Source organism: Dinoponera quadriceps, unplaced genomic scaffold, assembly GCF_001313825.1.
Source record: "Dinoponera quadriceps isolate SergipeBrazil2010 unplaced genomic scaffold, ASM131382v1 scaffold113, whole genome shotgun sequence".
Lineage (NCBI taxonomy): Eukaryota > Metazoa > Arthropoda > Insecta > Hymenoptera > Formicidae > Dinoponera > Dinoponera quadriceps.
In genome coordinates, this window is record NW_014554899.1 from 401,401 (window position 1) to 423,026 (window position 21,626).

At 43.5% G+C, this 21,626-nt stretch overlaps 2 protein-coding genes across 13 annotated transcripts; one reads left to right on the forward strand and one right to left on the reverse strand.

Moving 5' to 3' along the window:
* Positions 1–3: 3 nt before the first annotated feature.
* On the forward strand, positions 4–1,617 carry LOC106742475 (transmembrane protein 256 homolog). 6 transcript variants are annotated; one of them, XM_014615432.1, is made up of 5 exons: positions 4–479; positions 651–759; positions 844–997; positions 1,057–1,178; positions 1,260–1,617. In XM_014615432.1, exons 2-5 carry the CDS (start codon positions 751–753, stop codon positions 1,401–1,403), a joined length of 429 nt encoding a protein of 142 aa, XP_014470918.1. In that variant the 5' UTR covers positions 4–479; positions 651–750; the 3' UTR covers positions 1,404–1,617. The 6 variants fall into 6 exon arrangements, with proteins under 6 accessions (XP_014470918.1, XP_014470919.1, XP_014470920.1 ...); XM_014615433.1 differs by having other exon boundaries at positions 654–759; XM_014615434.1 differs by having other exon boundaries at positions 5–479; positions 651–723; positions 818–997.
* Positions 1,618–3,556: 1,939 nt separating this feature from the next.
* LOC106742560 (E3 ubiquitin-protein ligase TRIP12) lies at positions 3,557–21,431 on the reverse strand. Of its 7 annotated transcripts, none has more exons than XM_014615638.1 (25): positions 21,294–21,431; positions 17,260–17,595; positions 16,627–16,935; positions 15,245–15,331; positions 12,911–13,274; positions 12,038–12,228; positions 11,804–11,965; positions 11,110–11,486; positions 10,665–10,970; positions 10,189–10,569; positions 9,930–10,102; positions 9,668–9,842; positions 9,364–9,586; positions 9,018–9,252; positions 8,519–8,924; positions 7,488–7,676; positions 7,195–7,380; positions 6,907–7,098; positions 6,473–6,678; positions 5,829–6,251; positions 5,503–5,755; positions 4,963–5,208; positions 4,500–4,829; positions 4,098–4,416; positions 3,557–3,983 (listed from the first exon to the last, which is right to left on the reverse strand). In XM_014615638.1, the coding sequence occupies exons 2-25, from the start codon at positions 17,564–17,566 to the stop codon at positions 3,787–3,789; spliced, it is 6,237 nt and encodes a 2,078-aa protein (XP_014471124.1). In that variant the 5' UTR covers positions 17,567–17,595; positions 21,294–21,431; the 3' UTR covers positions 3,557–3,786. The 7 variants fall into 7 exon arrangements, with proteins under 7 accessions (XP_014471124.1, XP_014471119.1, XP_014471122.1 ...); XM_014615633.1 differs by having other exon boundaries at positions 11,792–11,965; positions 21,294–21,430; XM_014615636.1 differs by lacking the exon at positions 21,294–21,431 and adding an exon at positions 19,825–19,941 and having other exon boundaries at positions 11,792–11,965.
* Between the last annotated feature and the right edge of the window lie 195 nt (positions 21,432–21,626).

Here is a 21,626-nt window from a genome sequence, read left to right on the forward strand (position 1 = left end):
TGAATTGCTTTCTACTGGCACTACTTAACCTTACTTTTTCGTTTCGGTATTAAAAAAAAAATAATTCTCCCGTTCCACTTAAGTGTTGCGTGTAATCGTGCAAGCACAATCACACGAGAGAAATATAAATTTGGGGTATTAAAAATATTTATTCAACGTTCTTTATTTATTTGCTGGCCGCACAACGGGTCCACTTTTCGCGGAAAGCGGATTTACCGGGAGTCGGCTGTCTCTATTGTTACCTTGTTGACATGTAAACGTTGGCTTAGATTGAGATTCAAGTAAAATATCGACAAGAAAATTGAGGCAGATGGGAAAAAGCAGGTTGCCGTGTTTCGTAAGAAATAGTTATTCATAGGGCAAGAGAAAGAAAAGGTACAAAATCAGATTCTACCGCATTACATATAGCGCGACAATTCCGGGCGTTTCTCTGTAATCGTGGAGCAAACGAATTGAAATGTAATCAACTACGGTTAAATGTGAGTAATGACGTTGAAACAGCTACCTCTTTGACGTTACTCTTTTTTTTATGTTCCCATATTTGTTCACTGTAATGTCATGCTACTTTTTGCTACCATGGATTTATGTAAACAGCTTTAAATGCTTTTCCTGATTACCACTGTCTCTAATATTACACATATTGTACGTAGTAGAACATTTGGAAGCGGCGATAAAACTGAAGAAACGAACTTCTTGTTTACACAAATCTCAGATTACATTTGTGTTAAGTATTTGCTACCTCGGCTCTAAATGTTACTGGTATAGAATATACACATGTACTGTTTGTCAAGTATTACAATTGTCAAATTTCTTTCAGATCATATCTGCTATCATTTCTTGTAGGTGTACATAGCGACGAATCCAAAGGTTTCAGTAGAAATGGCAAAGTCTCTGGCTATACCTTTGTGGAAATTAGCTGCTGCCAATAAACCGTACGTAGTGCTTACTGCTTTGAATGGTGCAACAGCTGTGTATCTGGGTGCCATTGGATTTCATAGTAAGCATATTGTCTGTTGTATAAACGCAAGGTTTGGATGTAATACGTTTGTTTTCTAGGAAATTACCCCAAGGGCGAAGTAGGGCAAGAGCAGCGTCGAATCTTCGAAATTGCGAATCAATATCACTTCATACATACCTTAGCTCTGTTAGGACTACCATTGTGCAGAACCCCATTCTTGGTACGTTGAATGTTGCTGCATGTCTGATGAAAATGATAAGGATATTCCTTGTGTCGATATGTTCATGTACACCTGTTGCAGGCTGCTACATTTATGCTTTCCGGGATTCTATTGTTTTGTGGTAGTGGCTACTATATCGCATTTACGAGCGATCGACGATTCAGGAGAACAACGCCGATTGGTGGCTTTTGTTTTATATTAGGATGGTGCAGCATGTGTCTTTAAAAAATGTGTCAGTAAGAAGGAAAAGATATCTGTTAGCATATTGAGGGCCCAACTACAGTTGTAGATTACCATTTCCGACCAGTGTTTACAACAGTTGTTGAGAGCAATTTTGGAAATGGTTGTGTTATAATTATTTAAATAGTTATACAAATGTATGTTTCTAATTGTCTTGAATATTTTGTAGAAAATAATAATACGTCTGTGTAATTCTCAATCGCGTTATGCTTCTTATTCGATGTGTCTAGGAGATATATTCCTATATTGAGCAAGTTTACAGTGTTTATATTTATTGAAGGCTTTCAAAAAGAAACAATATCTTCTGATTTGAATAAAGTAAAACTTGTTTATACTAATGAATCGATATAAATATAACTTTTGTTTATAATAGTAATGACATAGGTTTGTGGATCACACGTATCCTGAACCATTACACACTTTATAATGATGAATACCTAAGTTTTCTTGCACGTATTCCGCCCGTCGGGGATTACTCTCGTTTATTTTTTTTTCTTTTTTCACGCAATATACTATTACTCGCGAGGTCGTCATCAAGTGAGATATATGTATATATAATAAGAAAAGTAATTATACAGATATATATATATATATATATACATACATACACATATATATATATATATATATATATATATATATATATATTCATATTGTCCACGTTGTGTGAGATGAGAAAACGTAATGTCGGAACGGCAATGTAACGTTATATCGACGTACAGAGTGTGGTATGTCTAAAAAATACAGACATTACGTTTTATTCATATTGACATAAAGTAAATTACAACCGTACTTTCGCTTCGCTGATAGAAATTAATGTACATGACTTTCGAGTAATCTGATTGTTCCGGCGAATACGACAACGAAATTGAGAAAGCTTTTCCCCCTCCCCCCCTTCTTTCATTACACACGAACGCGGCAAAATATGACGATGTAAGTTCGAAAAACTAACGATCTCGAGTAAATCACGATTGCCTCGTATTCTCACAGATTTTATATAGACTCTCCGCTTCTCTCCGGTCAGAGACGTAAGAAAGTAATGTGTGTGTACCTCGTATTACTTATTCCATACACCAACTTCACTCTTACTTTATATCCATTCTATTTCATATCATACAATACTCTTACAATTTTTTCCCTTTCTTTTTCTTTCCATAAATACGAAACGATTTGCCTGGGTAAGGTAAGTGGGTATTGGAATTTTTTCCTCTCAAATTTTCACACGCATGTCACATGACGGCGATTCTCGTTATCTGCCTGCACTCCTAACAACTACATAAATGTAACATAATTGGACTATCCTTATCTAAAATAGAAATCAAATAATATTAATAATGGGATGATACATCGATTGAAACTTAAATTATAGTTAAGCGCTGAGCGACACACGCCTGTGTTCGCGCAGTGCTCTCTCACGCTGGAACTTAAGCGGCGAACACAAAGAGATCGATAAAAAAAAAAAAAAAAAAAAAAANATGGGTATTTTATGTCTGGAATTGGCGTTGTTTCCGACGACAAGAGGCACGCTCGCACACTTTCGTTGTGGCACGCGCGCGCGCGTTTCTTTACTGATTTTAGCTCGTGGGTGGCTTTTGTTTCTCGTGGCCTCGTGGGAACACGGAGTTGGCGATGATAGTTGTGTTGTCTTTACGTGTTGTATCTGTGTGTGTGTGTGTATATGTGTGTGTGGTATGTTTTGTGTCTTCTGTGTTGCGTGTTGTGGCGATGCTTTTAAATGCACCACTGATATAAAATTTTTTACTTATGTCTAGTAAACGTCCTCTCTCAGGCTATATCATTATTTAGTTAGTATAGCGTTTTCATAGCAATATCGTTTCTCCGTTACTATTATATAAAGTATTTATATCGACTTATGTATATTAAACTATATTTACAATCTTTTTCCACTTTTATTGTAACACACTGAAGATAAGTTTTTTCTTTTTTTTTCCTTTTTTTCCTGAAATGAGGTCGGTCGCGGGATCTCGCACCCGGTTCATAGCACCGCGAGAGATAGAGATAGAGAGAGAGAGAGAGAGAGAGAGAGAGAGAGAGAGAGAGAGTAAACTCGCGCGGTTCGGCTTAATATCTTTGCACTTTTCTTCTTAATCGAGTACATAATAATTAAAATCTGCAAGTAAAAATATAAACACCGAGAAAGCTGATTTATTCCAATCGATCACTCGAGACGTGAAGAAAAGAGTATCTTCAAAAGAATCCGTATAAAGAATATAATCGTCCTTTCGTTGAATTTGCTCGCCGAAACACAGTGGGTTTCACACATGGGCTCTAAATGATTGGGATAATTGGTCTCAACCGGGGTAGCGTGGGAATAATGAAGAAGGTGCACCGACTTTTCCATCCGTTTCTAGGAGAGGTGGAACGAGTGCTGACCCTCTTGTGCGGCTATCCGTAATTTCTCCCGCATTATTTCCAAGGTGGTATAATCAGGCAGTTTCAGGTAGTTGACGCAAGTCATTACAGACGGTAGAAAATCGTCCGTTTTCATAGATGGATCGAAAGTTTTGCGCACTATCGTTAAAGGGGGAGTTAAGCTCTTGAAACCTGCGAAACACACAGGAGTTGCGTGAGAAATTCAAATCCGTCATATTAGCGTGAGCGGCAACAATAATAACGACGACGACGACGACGAGGAGGAGATGAAAGCGAATCACTCACCTCCGACGGGTAAACGCGGCGAACCGGTGACGAACTGAATAAACTGTCGTTGCTCTTCGCTGTTGTACTTGGACATGACTTCGAACAAGAACCGGATGGCGCGCGAGTCGGGCGTGTAGCCGTGATCGGTTCTACAGCATTCTGCGAGTGTCTTCACGTCCCATTGTCCGCCGGTTTGTGCGTGTCCGCAGAACACCGCTTCCAGCTCCTCCGGGAAGAACAGCCTCAATTGTGACGGAGGGAATACCGACTCGAAACCTTCCCGGAAAGCTTCCATCTGTCTGAACACTCCTTCGTGCAAAAACCAGTGTACCACCAACTGAAATTTCACAATAATCGCGCGTGTCACTTCACCGGGGAAAGCATCGTCGGGTAAGAGAAAGGGACAGCAGCGCGCGTTACCTTGATATATTGATCCAGGTTGTGAATATTCACGGGTATCTCACTGCCACCTTTTCTCAACTCTATACTCTCATAACCCGGCAATTCAAACACGAGTCCTAACTCCGAAATCGGACAGTTGTCTAAATCGAGCGCTTCAATCAGCTGCGTCTTCTCGTGCGGCCGTAGTGTCTGGTCCTTCTCCATGGTTTCTTTTCGCCTGACAACGTCTTGGAGCTTGCTGAGGGTACGATACACATCAGGACACACGTGCGCCAAGTCCGCTAACGTGAGCGTGTGTTCCTCTCCCAATAACCAGCGATAGAAAGTTAAACTAAATGGCAAGTCCAACTAAGAGAGGGGAAGAAGATGAAGCGTTTTAAAAGTAGATTCTCTTTCTCTCTCTCTCTCTCTCTCTCTTTTTCTTTCTACTACTACTACAAAGAAGAAGAAGAGGGAGCAAATGTGCGAGCGAGATTCTTACCATTCTGGAGTCGTATATCGCTTTCGCCATGAATTTCCCGAGGAATTTGAATTTGGTCTTCAATTTCGCTAAATGAGACACCTTGGTGTTCCACGGGATCGGCGCAGGAAACAGTCCGTGCACTGGGTTGACGTATCCGTTCTCGGTAGGATTAGAGCTGCCGTGCCACAAGTCCAAATCGGCACGCTGCAGCTCTTTGGAGACTAGAGCGTAAAATTCCAAGGTTGGCCCGAGGCCGGTGCCGACCTGCAACACGCGATTACGCGGTGGAAGGGGACGATGTCGGTGTGCCGATAACACGTTGCGATAACGACTCTCGCCAAAATCTGATTAAGTTAATCGATGAATAACAATAAGAATTGCCAGCATCAATTTCCGGCTCTGTAACTTGTCCGCTCAACAACAACCGGAAAGCTAATAATTTATCTATGTGCGTCGGCAAGATAGAGCGGGTAACATTTGACCAATGGACAATTCTAAGTTGTCGATTAGCTTAATCGCGGGCTTTGGCGAAGCTGATGACGGAGATAGGCGACCGACCTCGTTTACATATTGCACTTCAAGCAGAGCCTTGCTGGATGCCAAGTCCTGAATCACTTGCTCAGCTTGCTTAAGGATGTCCGTTCTCGAAATGGTTCTTTTTCTTCGTTCTAAACGCGGCGTGACGCGCTCTTGACTGTCCGAGCCCGAGAGTTCAGGCGCGGAGTCCAGAAGACGCTGAAGAGCTCGATCTCGATCGAACGACGTCGCGTACAAGAGTAGCTGCCTCGTCTCGAACGGGAAGAGGAACGGGCTGTAAGTGCGAGCAATTAATCATCAGGCTATTACGAGTTCAGTTCAGGTGAACGAATTAGCCCGCCACTAACCAAACAGTCGCGATCTGTTGCAGCCAAGACGGTAGATTCCCGGTCATGATCACCAGCGGATCCTGCAGCTGCCTGCTTGCTTTCGCGGCGATCTTGTTGTTGATGAAGTCCTGAGCTGACAGTAAGCTCATGCTTTTCAGATGCGGGAACAGTATGCCCCAATGGCGATTGAGAGCGTGCAAGAGTCGCAGCAGACACAATCCGTCGAGGGAAGCGTCCGTGATGGTCACTGACGGCGGTAATACGGGGGACAGGTATGGTGCGAGAGGACAACGTTGAGGTGGGACTGTGCCTTCCAGCCAGAGACTGTCCTCTTTCCTCTTCGAACTAATTTTTGTACTTTTCCCCTTGCCCTTTCTGCTACTACCCTGTGAACTCGACCCTGATTTTGGAGAAGTCGCGGCATCTTCTTCTGGTACAGGTCTATATCCAGAAGAGTATAAAAGTTCTTTACCGATTCTTGAACAATCGCATAAAAGTCGATGTTTGTGAAAGGATTATATTCGATCGAACGCAACGGCACGGTGAAAAAAAAAAGTGGCCGATGTGCGACTCGGCGCGAAAAGATCGACGTGCACATTCGGCTCGCAACACCGATTTCGTTATCACTACCGCGGGGTACAGTGGGAAGCATACGAAAATACCTGTAATATATTGTATGGGTTTGCACCCACACCGCATCGTGCCCCAGCGGCGGTTCACTGTCGGCTTCCGCTTCCGAGTGATCCACTCCGGAACATCCGAATTGTCTGACAGCCTGATAGACCGTCATGTTAAACGGCAGAACTACATCACCGATTAAAAACTGAAGCTTGTGCTTCGCCGATCCTTGGCTTATCACGACTGCCGCCTGTGCGGAATGAAAATGATATCAGGTCGATTAGTCATTCTCTTTCATATAATGCGTATTTCGATCGTCGGCACTATTTGATAACCACTTTGTCCAGATTAACGCTGGTTCGGTCTTTACGGAAGGATATTTCTGAATCTGCACGATATTCGCGTAGATTCGTTTGGTTTTTCCATTCGAAACAGGTAAAGAAGAAGTGTGATCGTGAAAATGAAAACACATCATTACCAAAGTATCGTCGATATCGTCCTCGCTGTTGTCGTCGTCACTAACCATCGATTCGGCATCTCGTATCCTACCATATCCACGCACCATCAAATATCGTTCAATCGCTTGTACTAACGCCAGGGGATCGATCTTTACAGGACCGCCCTTCCATTGTTTCAGATTATTGCAGTCCGGATGACGTTGAAGATTGCACTGCAAAATTCGATGTACGTTTGAGTTCGTATGCGTCATGTCGTCAGTCGATGAAATGTCTAGTTGAATGAGAGATGGCCGATAATTCTCACGTACTTTCAGTTGATGGGTATTAAAGAACTTGAGGGCGCTGGTGCCGCCACGACCAGCACCGGAGCCGGCTGGCAGGTCGTGAACTTTCACTGGAAATTGTTCTAGCTGCGCGACGCAGCTGTTCAATTTCGCCACCAGAGCACCGAATGCCCCGGGATTAAGATCCATGATGTCATTGTTCTGTTGCATCTGCGAGGAATCATCACGTGGATTATGCGTGTCTCAGACGGAAGGAGAAAGTAGATGCAACAGAGAGGAGAGAGAGAGAGAGAGAGAGAGAGAGAGATTTCGCTTACAGTCGACTCCGCAAACAATTTCCAGAACATACGAAGGCGATCGTAACGATTGCCAGGCGCATCCGTGGTAGTGAGGTAGTTTAATAGAGCCTTGATAAGACCGCTGTAATTCATCTCGAAGGGCGATATATCGCTCTCGAGGACGATGTCCCGCAATTCCGTGAGTGCTGATAACATTTCGTCTAATTCCTGCAAACATGTCGTTGCGCCACTGTTAACACGGATTGTGAGGTTCAAACCTGCCGCTTTAATCCTTTGTTGGCACACTAGATCGGTGAGAGTCCAGTCACTTTTCTGATATGCTCTTATTTAAATATCTATAAATGTGCTTGATCAATATACAGATTTTGAATGTACAAGAATCATCAATATACAATATGTCACTGTCTGTTTTCTTGGTTTTGTTTGTAAATGTTTCAGCTTGATAGAAGAATCATGAATGGATAAAAGATTTCATTATGTAATTTTAAAGAAAACACAAGTGCACTCTTGACGGTCATTGCCTGGTTTTCTGACAAACCTGATGAAGACAGCTTAAAAATAAAATCACAATTCTTCACTTTATGAATATTGTGTCATCAGAATCATTCACGTTTTTTTTTAATTTTCCGTTTTATCTTTAAGAAATAAATGAATGAACATAATTTCTTATGATCGATTTTTCTTACGGGGCGCAAGTCGAGTAACAGAAAAGTGAGTATTTTTTTTAAGTGAGAAAAGTATGATATTTTGAAATAAATGAGGAAAAGTGAGTTGTTGCAATGTATGTTCGGATCAATTTAACCCGCACGAGTGCCAAACTAAGGAGAAGGTAAAATTTTAAACAACCATTTTCTCCCGTACTCTCAAGTTTAGCCAAGATCTGAAAATCTGTGTATATATGTTACCAAATTTCGAGTTTCTATCATTTTGCCGATACCCACGTCGGAACTATGCGATCTCATTGATCGCTCGAAATTTATGTCAAGCAGTTAACGCATAATTACATAAAGCGAGGCATACATGTATCCAAGTAGCCGTGCATCACTTACGTTTGATTGCAATCGCTGTATCGCGGCGGTCAGCCGAGCGAGGACCGTCAGGGCCGGATGCGAACAGGGTGCGTCGTCCTGATATCTCGCCAAAAACTGCGCTGCCTGCTCGCGCACCCACGCCTTTGCCTTATCCCGGTTCCCGCCGGTCAAGCTCGGATTGCTCGGTGGTTTCGACAGGCTCGTGGACGAGCTCGAGTCTCTCTTGTCGCTGGTGGAACTGGACGAGGACGATTTGCGGCCCCATCTGGCTGGATTGAGATTGCCCAGGAATCGGTGGTTCTTGGGGGTGAATCCGGTGAAGAGAGATTCCGGTTGCTGCGCCTGCTGCGAAGTAGCGCCTCCCAATCTCGAGAAACGACCCTTCTTGTTTTGCCGTTTCCTCTTCAGCACGTCACCGATCCTTCTAACCAGACAGAAAAGAGCAGCTCGTGAGCGCGAGATTGGCCACGTGTGGTTACCGCTTTTCGACGCGGGTTGGACAACACTTGATACTAACAGATGAGTCTGCGGTGTGCTCGGTTCATCCGCATTGCTGCTCAATTCCGTTCTGTGTGGTTCCAGCGAAGCGGCGATATTCGTATTATGCTGACATGATGCGATAGTACCGAACAATATATTGCCGTTCGTGGAGGGCGAGACAACAGGAGACGTGGTACTACTAGAAGACAACATTGCGGTGGAAGAAAGTGGTGTATTAGACGGTCCTGGCTGTGGGCTTGGTAAGGATGTACCTGAATAATAAGATCAAGTGTCGTGTGACGACGTATGTTCATCGTGACTTAATGTGATTTAAACCGCGCGTAAATCGGCTCATTAGATTGCCAACTAGCATGGCGATTTACCAGAAGGGCACTTGGGTGGTGAAACACCGAGAGGTACTTCAGGATCCGCTAATTGACGAACTTGATGAAGCACGCCTTCGCGATGAAAATGAACCCCAAATACTTGTGGTAACCTCTTCATCAGGATACTCGCCATCTGAAGAGCCCCGATAACTATGCGCAAGTCTTGCGACGCTAGCATACCAGCTATATGCGACGAAACCACTTGATTCTTTAGAACATCCTGCACACGGCGGGACAAACACTCGGAATTAGAACGTATCGCGGAGTTGACGTGTCGCGGAGTTTGTGCCTCGTCTCTTACCTTAAGTAAATCAGTTGAGGCGTAATATACCATACGAAGAAGCGCTCGGAGACATTTGCACTTTACAGCAGGCCCTGCCGAGCTACTATAAACCTCATATAGTACAGAGAATAGAGTTCGAATAAAAGACACTAGCCATTCGTTCGTCTCGATTACCGGAGGCACGACATCCATGCTGCAACCAATAAGCGCGACACAATTACAATTTAGCAAGACCGTTACAGCCTCGAAGCCAGGGATAGTCGCTGTGTGTGACTCGTACCTAGATGAGCAAGTAGGACTCTTTCCTTCAGTAGGATTGGCGTTTACTCTGCGAAATATACTTCTTGCCATTCCCATATCCTCGTTAATTTGTTTCATCACAGTCAGATCTATAGTGTAAGTTCGTCCTAAAGTGGAAAGGCATATCTCATCTTCGCCATTCTGAAACGCCATCTGAAAGACGTACGCACGGTTGCACTTGACGATGTAACTTGGCAATTGATGTCAATTATCGGTGTGTGTGTGTGCTGTTCAATTACCTCGATAATTCTAGAATCTATAGTACTGAACGGGTGGCAACAGTGTCTTTCGTCGCGCCATTCCCAGTGGACAGTTTCTTGCTGATTACTGGTCCTTTCGAGTAAGCTATTTACACTGAATATCCCATCTGTTGGTAATGGAGGCATAAGTTCTTCGATTAAACACGTAATTTCGAACCATTCCTGGGGAGAACGCGACACCAACTCCACATCTTCCGTTTTAACGTCCAGAGATCCGGTTAAAAGATAACTTAACGTGTAAGCTATATTTTGCTGCAGTAACAACTGTGCCAGATCGGGACAGCGATTGGATATCACAGAGAGCATTCGTAATACAGTTATGAAATTGCCAATGCTATTAACCGGTGGCGTAATCATAAGCTACAATGGAGAAGATATGGAATAACGTATAAATAACAGAGATTTACAGTAGATTACTCAACGATAAATATATGACACATGATTTAAATACACACATTCAACCTCCGCTCACGTACCAATTGTTGTAAATTTTGCAGGAGTTCGCCATTGATAATCTTATGCAGCATAACAGGATCGTGTTGGAAACTGTCAACCAATCGACTGAATGCCTGGCATACGCACTCGACGCTCTTCTTATCCTGATTCGTTAATCTGCTCGTTAATAATGGCAAACTGTCCACTACCAAGTGAAAATCATCCGGATGGAGATTCTGACAACAATTTGCGGTAATCGTTAATGCCGCGCGTTGCGCTGTGATATTGAAAAAATCCACAAATTTCAAACAGGCTGACACACCACCCTGAAAGTCAAAGAAAAACGAAGACCATTGATCGATCACGATGTTAAAATGCACATCAGTCGCGAGATCGTCGAGAATATCTTCGAAATACTTGCAAATATCTCGTGATATTTCCCAAGTAAGGCACAAGTATACGTACCGCGTGTAAAATCGTCTTGCTATGCCTGCGTGACAACATGGCCAGTGCCGTCAGACATTGCTCGGCTACGTCCATACATTCGATCGATTCCAGTTTTTGCAAGAACACCGGCACCGCGTCTACCACGACGGTGGACGACCGTGGCAACGCTTCCATCATGTACGTAAGGGCGCGGCACGCATGGGTCATTATCACAAAATTATGCTCAATTCCCAATAAATTAATTAAAGCTGCGACCACTTGTTTGACAGGAAATCCTGTTAAAGTATCCTCGTTTCCCATCACAAGTATCTCCCCCATACCGATAACAGCTTGCAATTGTTCACCTTCGTCGTCGGCGTTTTGCAAACCGGGAAGTAACTGTTGGGCTTTTGCAGCTGAAATGTATTGACTCAGGTTAGGTGATGACGAACTTGGCGATGAATGTGTGAAATATTGCAAGCAATTTATGCGACAACTACGAGAGATAGACAAGGTATTTTCTTTTCCCTTTTTTTTTTCAGTTCTTATGCGTGTGTACGTCTATGTATTATTCAATCATGTTTTTTTTTCCCCCAACTTATTATATGTACTAAAAATGTGAGACAACTAGAAGAAACTCTGCCAAAACATATGCGACACAAAACGACGTACATCATCGTCTGTGATTATTAGCCAATAATCTATTATTATTTTTTTATACCAGCAGTCGCACCCATGCTTCTATTTAGCAAGTGTTGCATTCGTGGTCCTAATGCCCCGAATACATGAGGTGGAAGTCCTCTAGCTTCCAATAGAGCCTGCAATCGTCCGACTTCCCCGTCATCGCTTTCGCTATCACCAGTGGTACCCGACATACCGGATGGTCCTCCACTTGCTTCATATGTAAACATGCGCATCAGTGTTTTCACGCCGTGGTTAACAGTCGATAAAATCGATAATGATTTACCGGTGGCGGATGTAGCAGTTGATGCCGATTCCTCTTCACCGGTGGTTGAGACTAGCTGGCTACCAGGGACAGAGGATGATACTGATGTCGGCGTAGCGCTGATAGAATCACTACCTGACATCACACTGCTCAATCCACCAGAGCCACTCTCAACCACTGGCGGCTTCCTCACTCGCGATGAGGAGCGATGCCTGTAACAAAGTGTAGATTATATATGCGCGCGTGTGTCGGGGACTCATAATTGTTCTTTTCTTTCTTTCTAAACCGATTATATGTGGAGCAACGCACGAGAAAGTAGCCTGTAGCAAACATAGCTCTTAGTGACACGACAACGTCGACAAGAGTCTTATTAGCAGCTAGAAGATCAAAAATGTTACTTTGAAAGACTGGTATTTTGGACAAATATGACCATCTCAAGCACGAAAAACAGTCTCCGTATACAGAAAAATACATATTCCATTCAAGTAAATACTGTTTCTTTCGAATATATCACATAAGTTTATATATCCGCAGATATATCGTAAGTTCAACATAAGCATCAAACTTTTTCAAAATATATTCTGAATCCTAGTAAGTTTAGTACTTCAGATAATAAACTTTTTTAATATTTGCGATGAGTATATATTTTAATGCTATTATGAAGAAAATATTCTTCGTTCAATATAAGCATTATATGAAAATAGAAAAATAAATAGAGCAATTGCTTTTCTTCGCTACAATATTTTTCTCTGTGTGCAAATGACGAAATTATACTTGCTATTATGACAAAAAACTAGGTTCCTTATTCGAGCGCAACCTTGCCTGAGATTTTTCTCGGGCAAATTTTCGGTAAGCAATCGCTCGAGAGAAACATATTCGGGTCCATTGTTATACCTGGAACTTGAACAGGAACCCGTCGTAGAGTCTTTCTTGTGATGCTTTCCCGAAGTTTTGTTATTTGACGGTAGTTCTTTATACTGCTCGGTAGAAGTCTTCCCTCGTGAGCGTAGCAAATGCTTGTGTGTAGAATGAGGGTGTGCTGGGTTGGCAGAAACGGTGGCAGACACAGGTGGATTGGCAGTGGCTGTCGATGCGATGCCACTCGTGCCTGCCCCGTCATGTGCCAACGCACCCCCACCACTCTCCACAGAGTTGCTGGCTGCGTTACCCACTCTGACGCTGGACTTCACACCTTGACTGGAAGCTTGACTGCTCGTGCTGCTGCTCGTGCAAGTTGCACCGCCGTGGGACTTTGAATCTAAAATATTCAAATGTCACACGATCATTGAGATACGAAGAGCAGAGACTGATTTTTTGTATATTCGACTAACTAACTGCACGCAATGCTGCACAGATTTTCATAATTTTCAATGTGGGTGTCAAACTTGCTGTACAAGTACATATATAGCATTTTCAGTATATGTAACATGTTGAATGCAAGAGGGTGAGATGTTTTTGGAGAAAGAACAATATCTCAAGCCTGTTTCACAATCCTCTGTTGTGCGCAATTCAAAATATCAAACATTTTCGCAAGTTTGATGAATATCGGTGATGTACGATTTTCATTGCGATGGATACATACATATACATACATACATATATATATGTGCATGTAAAATTTCTTCTGCCAATTATATTCGAAGTCTTATAAATATTGGCGTCATTATTATGTACAAATATTATGTACAGATGCATCAAATGTTGCACACTTTTTCTAAAACGTAGAAATCAAAAGTCATGGAATGGATAACGCTTGCTTAAATGTCGCGATACTAATAGTTACAACAGATACAAAAAAAAAGCGAATTTTAATTAGATTTTTAAGTATTGATGTTTTTAATGTTAAATATCAGAGAACTGCGAAGAGAGATGTCAAAATCATTGAGAAATGAATCGAATAATACTGTTTTTTCATCCCTGTACTCTGTATAGTACAACACATATAATTCTTATCAAACAAAATGTAACAAAGCAAATAGCATCGTTGTATATTAATTTCAGACTTCATCTAATTTCAACCAGCTAATTCTTAGCAAGAAGCATAGAAGGAAAGATTGATGATTGTATGTGTGATAAAAGATTGATAGCAAGAGTATTACTACGCAATAAAAATCAACTTTCACAAGAGATAAACGGTTCCTTCGACACGCGGAGAAAAATGTTTCAAAAGTTATCGCGACTATAAGCACTTGTATATTGCATCACGTATTTAAGTCAGAAAGTACTTCAGATTTGTCCTGTCCTTCCTCTTTCGTTTACAGATATTTTGACAAATTTGGGGTAAGGCAGATGTCGTTTCATTAAATTTGGATCATAGAAAACACGACAATAACCATATCCGTTGGAGAACACATACTCACCTTTCATGGATTAGACTGTACTGATATTTATCAATATTGGCTTGTTACCAAAACGAAATGTACGAATTATTAAATACATAAGAAAAAGATAGAAACAACAATTCTGATCTTATAATTTCGAAATAAAACATACAAAATGTATGTAACATATGCGATTTTAAATGATAATATTTATGACACCAATGTAACGTTTATATAGTAATATTATACTTAGTCTTACTTTTCATTATATTACTAAGTAGCTATTTATGAATCTTAAGCTGCACATGTTTATAAGAAACTTTACGAAAATCTTGGAAAACAGTTTTCACATAAAATTTTAGTACAATATATTTATCAAACATTATTTATAAAGAATGTCACAATTTCTTGGTTTATATTATAGTAGATATTAAAATTGTACGAAACATTCCTAGTATTTTTAATATATGTAATTATATATATATATAAATTGTTAATAATAATTTCACCCTGTGCGCATATAGTAAAAATTCAGAAAATTTAAGAAGTACAGATTTTAATGCTTCAATATTAAGTCAAGATGCATTAATATGCATTTTTTATAAATATTATATAATTTTTGTGGTGATTATATGTCGAAATTGAATAGAATGTAGTACAATAGCTGGAATCGTATTTTCCCTAAGTATTTACATAACTAAAATCATGCATAAATAAAACCTGACACACGAGTTTACCTGGCGGTATAATTATAGTAAGTGATGATACTTGCATATGGATGTAGGGAATAAGTTTAGAATGGAGTTCAATGACTCTGATATTCGCTTAAAGACATCTACTCACGAACTTGTAAGAGAAAATAAGGGGAAGAAAATTGTGATACGAAGTGTGTACTCCTTAGGCTTACCTTCTTGATGATACGTTTGTGTTGATATTGGAAAAAGTGCTTTGACAGCAGACACAAATCCTTCCAGACATTCGCTCATCCTCAGGCCTAATGATACAGTCTGATCTATGACTCTTATTTTGATAACGCTTGCGCTTTTTTGTTAACTTTACTATATCTCTTATTATTGAAATATATTTTTTGCACGCGCCCGCGCGCATGTTTTCTTGAATATATTCTTCTATACTTAAATGCCTTTCTTTTTTATCACGGTCTTTTATATATTATAAAATCTTGTCAACAATATTTAAATCTATTACACTGATTTGATCAGTTTTTCTTTTGTCACACATAAGACTATGTTATTGATTTCCAATTTTTGTGTGTTTCATTGTTAGATCAAGCTCTCGATATAATTACACTAAGTGTATAGAATATGTGCTGTGTGCTGCTATTATTAATTATTATACTTATCGTATAATGCTTCCCTCACGTGAGGTATGTCACACAACAGTTTAGACGAATTCTTCAGGATTTCATATTACATATTATTAGTTTTATCATATTAAATTCTCTCAGTAAGTAATTTCAAAAGTCTACCAAAGAATAAGACTGCAGGCGTTGCAAAAAGAGATACGTGTATACGTGTTGGTACGTATAGAAATACGTATAAGTGTGAACGTATATCAGCGTAAATACGGAAATACATGTTCCATAAAATCTTGCTGGGATTTATGTAACTATAGGTTAGCTCTAAGATACTACCTAACTACGCAATTTGTTCTTTCTTGTTTTTGTGTATACAATGTTGTTGCACACATTGTACCTATCAGATTTATATATTTACTACTCTCTTCTTAGTTATTAGAAATTGGTTAGATGGAAAAGATGTATCATATTTTGAAATAACACAACAATTAACTTGGTAAATATAGTAGCTACACAAGTAGCTAGAAATTAAAACGAACAGAAAAATGTTTTCTCTTTTACCAATATTATAATGTTCATTGTGAATTATTTCCAGAATACTGAGTTTATTAATTTTGCGTTTACTTTTATTTTTTTTAATGCAAATTAAATGTTTATATATATATATATATATATATATATATCCAATAAATTTTGAATCATACATAGAGAAGTACCTCTCTTATCGTTAGTGTTAGAAAACATAAAGGAAGAAAAATAAGAAGAAAACAAAAAATACAGATTAATTTCTGTCAATACATAGAAACAACGTGTATCACTAAAATCTCTGATCTACGGAATATCGCTGTTAGTTCGAGGCCTTTGTGTGTGATCGATTGAAACGATGCTAAGGCAAAACTGGTATCTTCACTCAAATCACACATCATATCTTCTTGCAATCGGTAAGAATGCGAGTAGAAAAGATATGCACTAACCTCGTCCTCTCGATGTGGATGGATGACTAGTGAGTGACGTCGTACTTGAGGAAGGTACTACGTCGCTGAAGGTGGTAGCTGTTTTCCGGCTATATCCACTGGATAATGACAGATCGTAACTGCTAGCTCCCTGTGTCAACGCTTGTGGATTTTGTGGTGTACGAGAACGGGTTCGCGAGGCCACACAATCGGTGGCTGTTAAATTTAACTCTGGCAGACTTGTCCTTGCTGCACTACGCACCCTCGTACTGCTACTACCGATATTATAGTTGGCTTGATGAACTTTATGATGTGGCCTCCAGTTAGTATCTGTTATGGAAATATTTCCAAATAATCATTATATGTGTAATTATTGACCGAGCCGAAGCTGAATAAACTTTTATCTGGTGTTTACGTTATAAACACGATAAAGAGAAAGACTTTTTAGAGGAAACCTCAGACAAACAACAAGTTCAAGAAGAAAATTGATCTAAGCATAGAACAAGATAATCGCGTAACGATAATGAATTAGTTTGCCAAGATTGTGCAATAACGCAATAATGTTACATAGAATTACGCACAACGACGAGCAGAAAAAGAAATATTGTGACAAAACACCTTATCTCTGGATGAGTAGACGCTGGATAATCGTACCTGGATAAGATTCTAAGCCAGCTCCATGACTTCTTCGTTCACCTCTGAGTCTAACTTCCCCCTTGGAAGAATCGATCGAATGTGTGTGCGTTGTGTTACCGACAACTTGGGACGTCTGCGGGTCGTCAGTGATCTGTCTACGTCTCTTCTCCTCCACCGTATCTGAGATTGCACTGCTACTTTGTCGTTTTCTGTAACTACTGTAACCACTGCTAGAGCCTTTCCCCCTAGCTTTAGAGGTGTCCGCTGCAGCACTGGCCTTCTCTACAGACCCCCCTGATGACGACTGATCTTGTTGATCTGCCATAGATTAATCGACTCATGCCACTATTCTGTCTGCAAAGAAAAGACAAGGAAATACAAAGGTAGAGAGCTCTTCCTTGATCACAAAGATGTAGTCGAGCACGAGAAACTCAGTTGTTTTCAATTCAACACGCGATCGACAATTACAAGTACGAGTGCCATCGTTCACTTGGTACACACGCAACGTGTATAGCGAAATTCACAGGAAGGATCGAATCGAGGGTAATCTCGAGATTCGACGAGAGATTTCGGCATTTACGGACGATTACGGTACGGAGTACTTTTCACCGATCGCACGCACTATAACGCACTGACACACAACGGTCGAAGTAATTCCAAAATTCGAGTAGACAACTTCGGACAATCGGAACGCAAAAATGGAAGGAGGGAGGCTCGGACGGGTCGAGTTGGTGCATCGTCAAGTCGTAAATCGGCGCAACCTAAGCAACGTTCCTATTTCCGTGCAAATGTGTGTGCACATAACAAGAGAGACGAGAAGAACGACACAATGGAGAAGAAGGAACGCTATGAGGGATATATATCTCGATCGCGCAGACTTGCGGCCAGACGAGAACGGCACCACTGCACACTCGCGAATACCGAGTTTCCTCGTTCCAACCTCCTTTGTTGGAGGAAAACATTAACAACGCTATCAGGCTCGCGCGCGGTTTACTTTCGATTATCGCTTGCGTTCGAAGTCCAAACGAGCAAGAATGCCGCACGGTCTGGCTGGAGGAAGAGAGGCCGCCTATTTATCGCGCGCACGGCCAGGTGTTACATTTAAATGAGCACACAAAGGAAGGATTTAAATGCCCCGTTCGGTCGCGGTCGGCGATTTTATCGTTCGACTGGTACGCTGCTCTGCTGCACGCCACGCGTGATACACAACGAACTGCTTAGCGGCAGCGGCGGCGGGTGGTAGCGCGACGCCAGCGATATCGATATCACGATTTCTAACAAAAAAAATCCTCGTGCCTTGGCAAAGCGAGCCATATGCGCTCGGATAACAAGAGCGTGACTAAATAAAACGGTCAGGGTACGATACGCAATTAATGTTTTCCCCCGGCGGCAGTAGCGAAGAGAGATAGTAACGAACCGAGAATCATAACAAACACTACGACTGCACCGTTCGTCTCCATCCGTCCGTCCGTCCGCGCGTTATCAGTGACTAACACAGAATTGTGCCGTTGACATGACGGCAACCAAGTCCGCCTTCCCGCGGAGGAGGAACCGCGATAAAGGCACAAAGAAGCGTCGAGAGAGCGAGGAGAAGAGTCCTCCCCGGAGCTTCGATTTCCTTCTTTCCGCTGGCGAATCCCGAAAGCCAGAGGTTGCTTTGAACGAGCGTAACAAAGACTCGTGCGTGCGAGAGAACGAGCGTGCGAGTGAGTGAGTGAGCGAGCCAGCCAGCTAGCCAGCCACCATTTGCGCTCGCTCGCGAGTAATGGAGGACGGGTTCTCTCTCTCTCTCTCGTTCCACTCTCTGTTCGCGCTCCTCTCCTCTCTGTTGCTCTCCGTCGTTCTCTGTGACCTCAGGTTGAGGTCCTCCAAAAAAGAGAAGCCCCCTTCTTCCTTCCCCTCCGGGCTCTTCCATACTCCTCCCTTCCGTCTACCCACCGCTCGCTCGGGTACCTCCTTCCACCCTACGCGCTGCCTCCAACGTTCTCTTCGACTCGTCGGAGTCATTTCGAAAGAAAGGAGAGAAAGAGAGAAAGAAAGAGGGAATATATATGCGTGTATATATGCGAGAGTGAAAGAAAGAAAGAGAGAGAAAAAGGCAACTAACCGATGCACCCTTTTACCTGAATGTCGAGAAAACATGCCCAGGACATCGCGCGATTTCAGCGTATCTCTCGGTCGTTGTTGCGACGTTTCCTTATTGTCCTGGAGTGCACGAGCGACGGACGGACGGACGAACGTACGTACGCACATGCACGCGTGCATACACATGCATGTACGCACGTAGATAGGTAGGTACGAACGATGCTCGAAGGATCGCAAGGGGAGGGGGGCAGAGCGGCTATCCGTACACGGTGCGGGCGATGAGCGTGCACACACCACTGCCGACGACGACGACGATGTGCAAATAAACACGAACGAAGCGACACACTGAACACATTGAGCCGTACTGAAGGCGAATCGGCGGAATGCGACAGGTTATCGGGTTGGTTAGAATTGGGAGGCCGGAGGACGCTCCGCCCCCGTTCGTTCGGCTAACGTCACGCGCTGGCCAGCGAGCGAGCAATCGGAGCACGCACGTACGTGTGAACGCAGGCAGAGAGACGCAGGCGGACGAGACTGACAGGCACGCACGCACACGCGCGACGAACGAACGAACGAACGACGCACGCACGCACGCACGTACGTCGCCGCGTCGCAGCCGAGCGCTGTTGGTAGAGTCAGGTGTGTTCGGGAACGCGGCGAGTCGCAGCGCGACGACAGCGACGCGGCGCGAACGGCCATCTTGCTCGGCCGTTTTTTTAAATTTTCACTTTTGCCAGAGTCGCTCGCGCGCGCGAGCGACGCGTGAGCGAACCGGCCTCGGCGAGAGAGGCGCTTACATAAATCGGCCGCACGACACTTTTCCGCGAGAGAAACCGTATTTTATCGCGTATCGTGCGTCGATCACGCGGTTCACTCACTCGTGCGTGTGTCGCTCGCTCGTTCGCCGACCGACCGATTGATCGTTCGCCACTCTCAAACACGCGAGAGTCGGGAGAGAAAAATACACGGCTACGCGTGGTCGTTTATGTAACGCGACGTTTTATGCGTTTTAGGCGAGCGACACCGCGCCTCGGCGTTATCGACAGCGAAAATCGATGACGCTCCGCTGCGGAGAAGAAAAAGCGAGCAGATTTGTCGTCGCTCGACGCGCCCGTTATTCCGCTGCGACAAAACAACTCATTAGCACATATCGCGCAATTACCTTGACTTCGTGCCGCGGATTTACGAGGCAATGTCGCATAATGACGCGCGGTAGGCCGTGATGGCGGACAAATTTAAAATCGAGAATTAACGATACCGGGAGGGAGGGAGGGGGAGAGGAAGATAGAGAAAGAGAAGCACGCGTCGTTCTTCAGACGGACGTGCGTAGGACATCGCCGTTGAAAATCCTCCGCCCGTGGTGTCGCAGTGGGACGCAGCGCACGCGTTGCGTTGCATATAAACGCACGCATTCAGGCGTGCCAAGGTCCGGTCGATCGTCGTGCGTTCAAACCGATCGAAATATGCGCCACTGCGACGCTGTGTGACATTACATGGACGCGCGAGTAAACGCGTCGTCGCGACGAGGGCTCGGCTCGCCGACGCGACGACGGCGAAACAGTTTCGCGAACTCGTGGCACCACGGACACGACGAGGTCGTTCCGGATGTCGTAACAGATGTCAGGTTCTCTCGGCAGTCCCCGAGCTCGCTTAATGCGAGCGTATGAGCAAGCAAGCGGACGGTAGCAGCTCGGATTGGCTGAGCAGTTCGTTTGGCAGCGGCCAATTGGCCGTCGATAAACGGCAGGGCACGATTTTACTGCTTGAGCGATGTTGAGACAGCCCCGAATGACCTGACACGAATCAGCTGTGTGCCTACGCACGTTCGTCGATCGTGTTCCCGTGGACGCACCACGTCGTAGCACGCGTCGACGGCACGAGACGACGCGACACGGCGACCACGACGTGAGCGACCCTGGACGCGCGCGTCTTTCCCTTCCACGGGGAGAGATTACGTTTCCACTTACCGCAAAAAGGGAGCTCCTCCCCTGGAAGTCGGACTCTCCAGTTACGCAACGCGATGCGCGAGGCGACACGTGAAAATACAGAGTGAGCTGTCAAGTCGATCCCTGCGCGTCGTCTGCTACGAGATATCTCGACCGAAGTGGTTGCAGAAGACGCAGGTGTTCCAGCGCGTTCGAAAGTGCGTGCGCCGCCAGCGCCGTCGGCTACCGCGCCACACTCGCCGATTGGCGGTCGCGCCTCGGGCAGCGGCGCGTTGGCCAATCGCGTCGCGAGAACGCGCGAGAGTCACGCCGCAATGCGCATCCACCGTGATGTTCGACGCGAGCGCGTCAGCG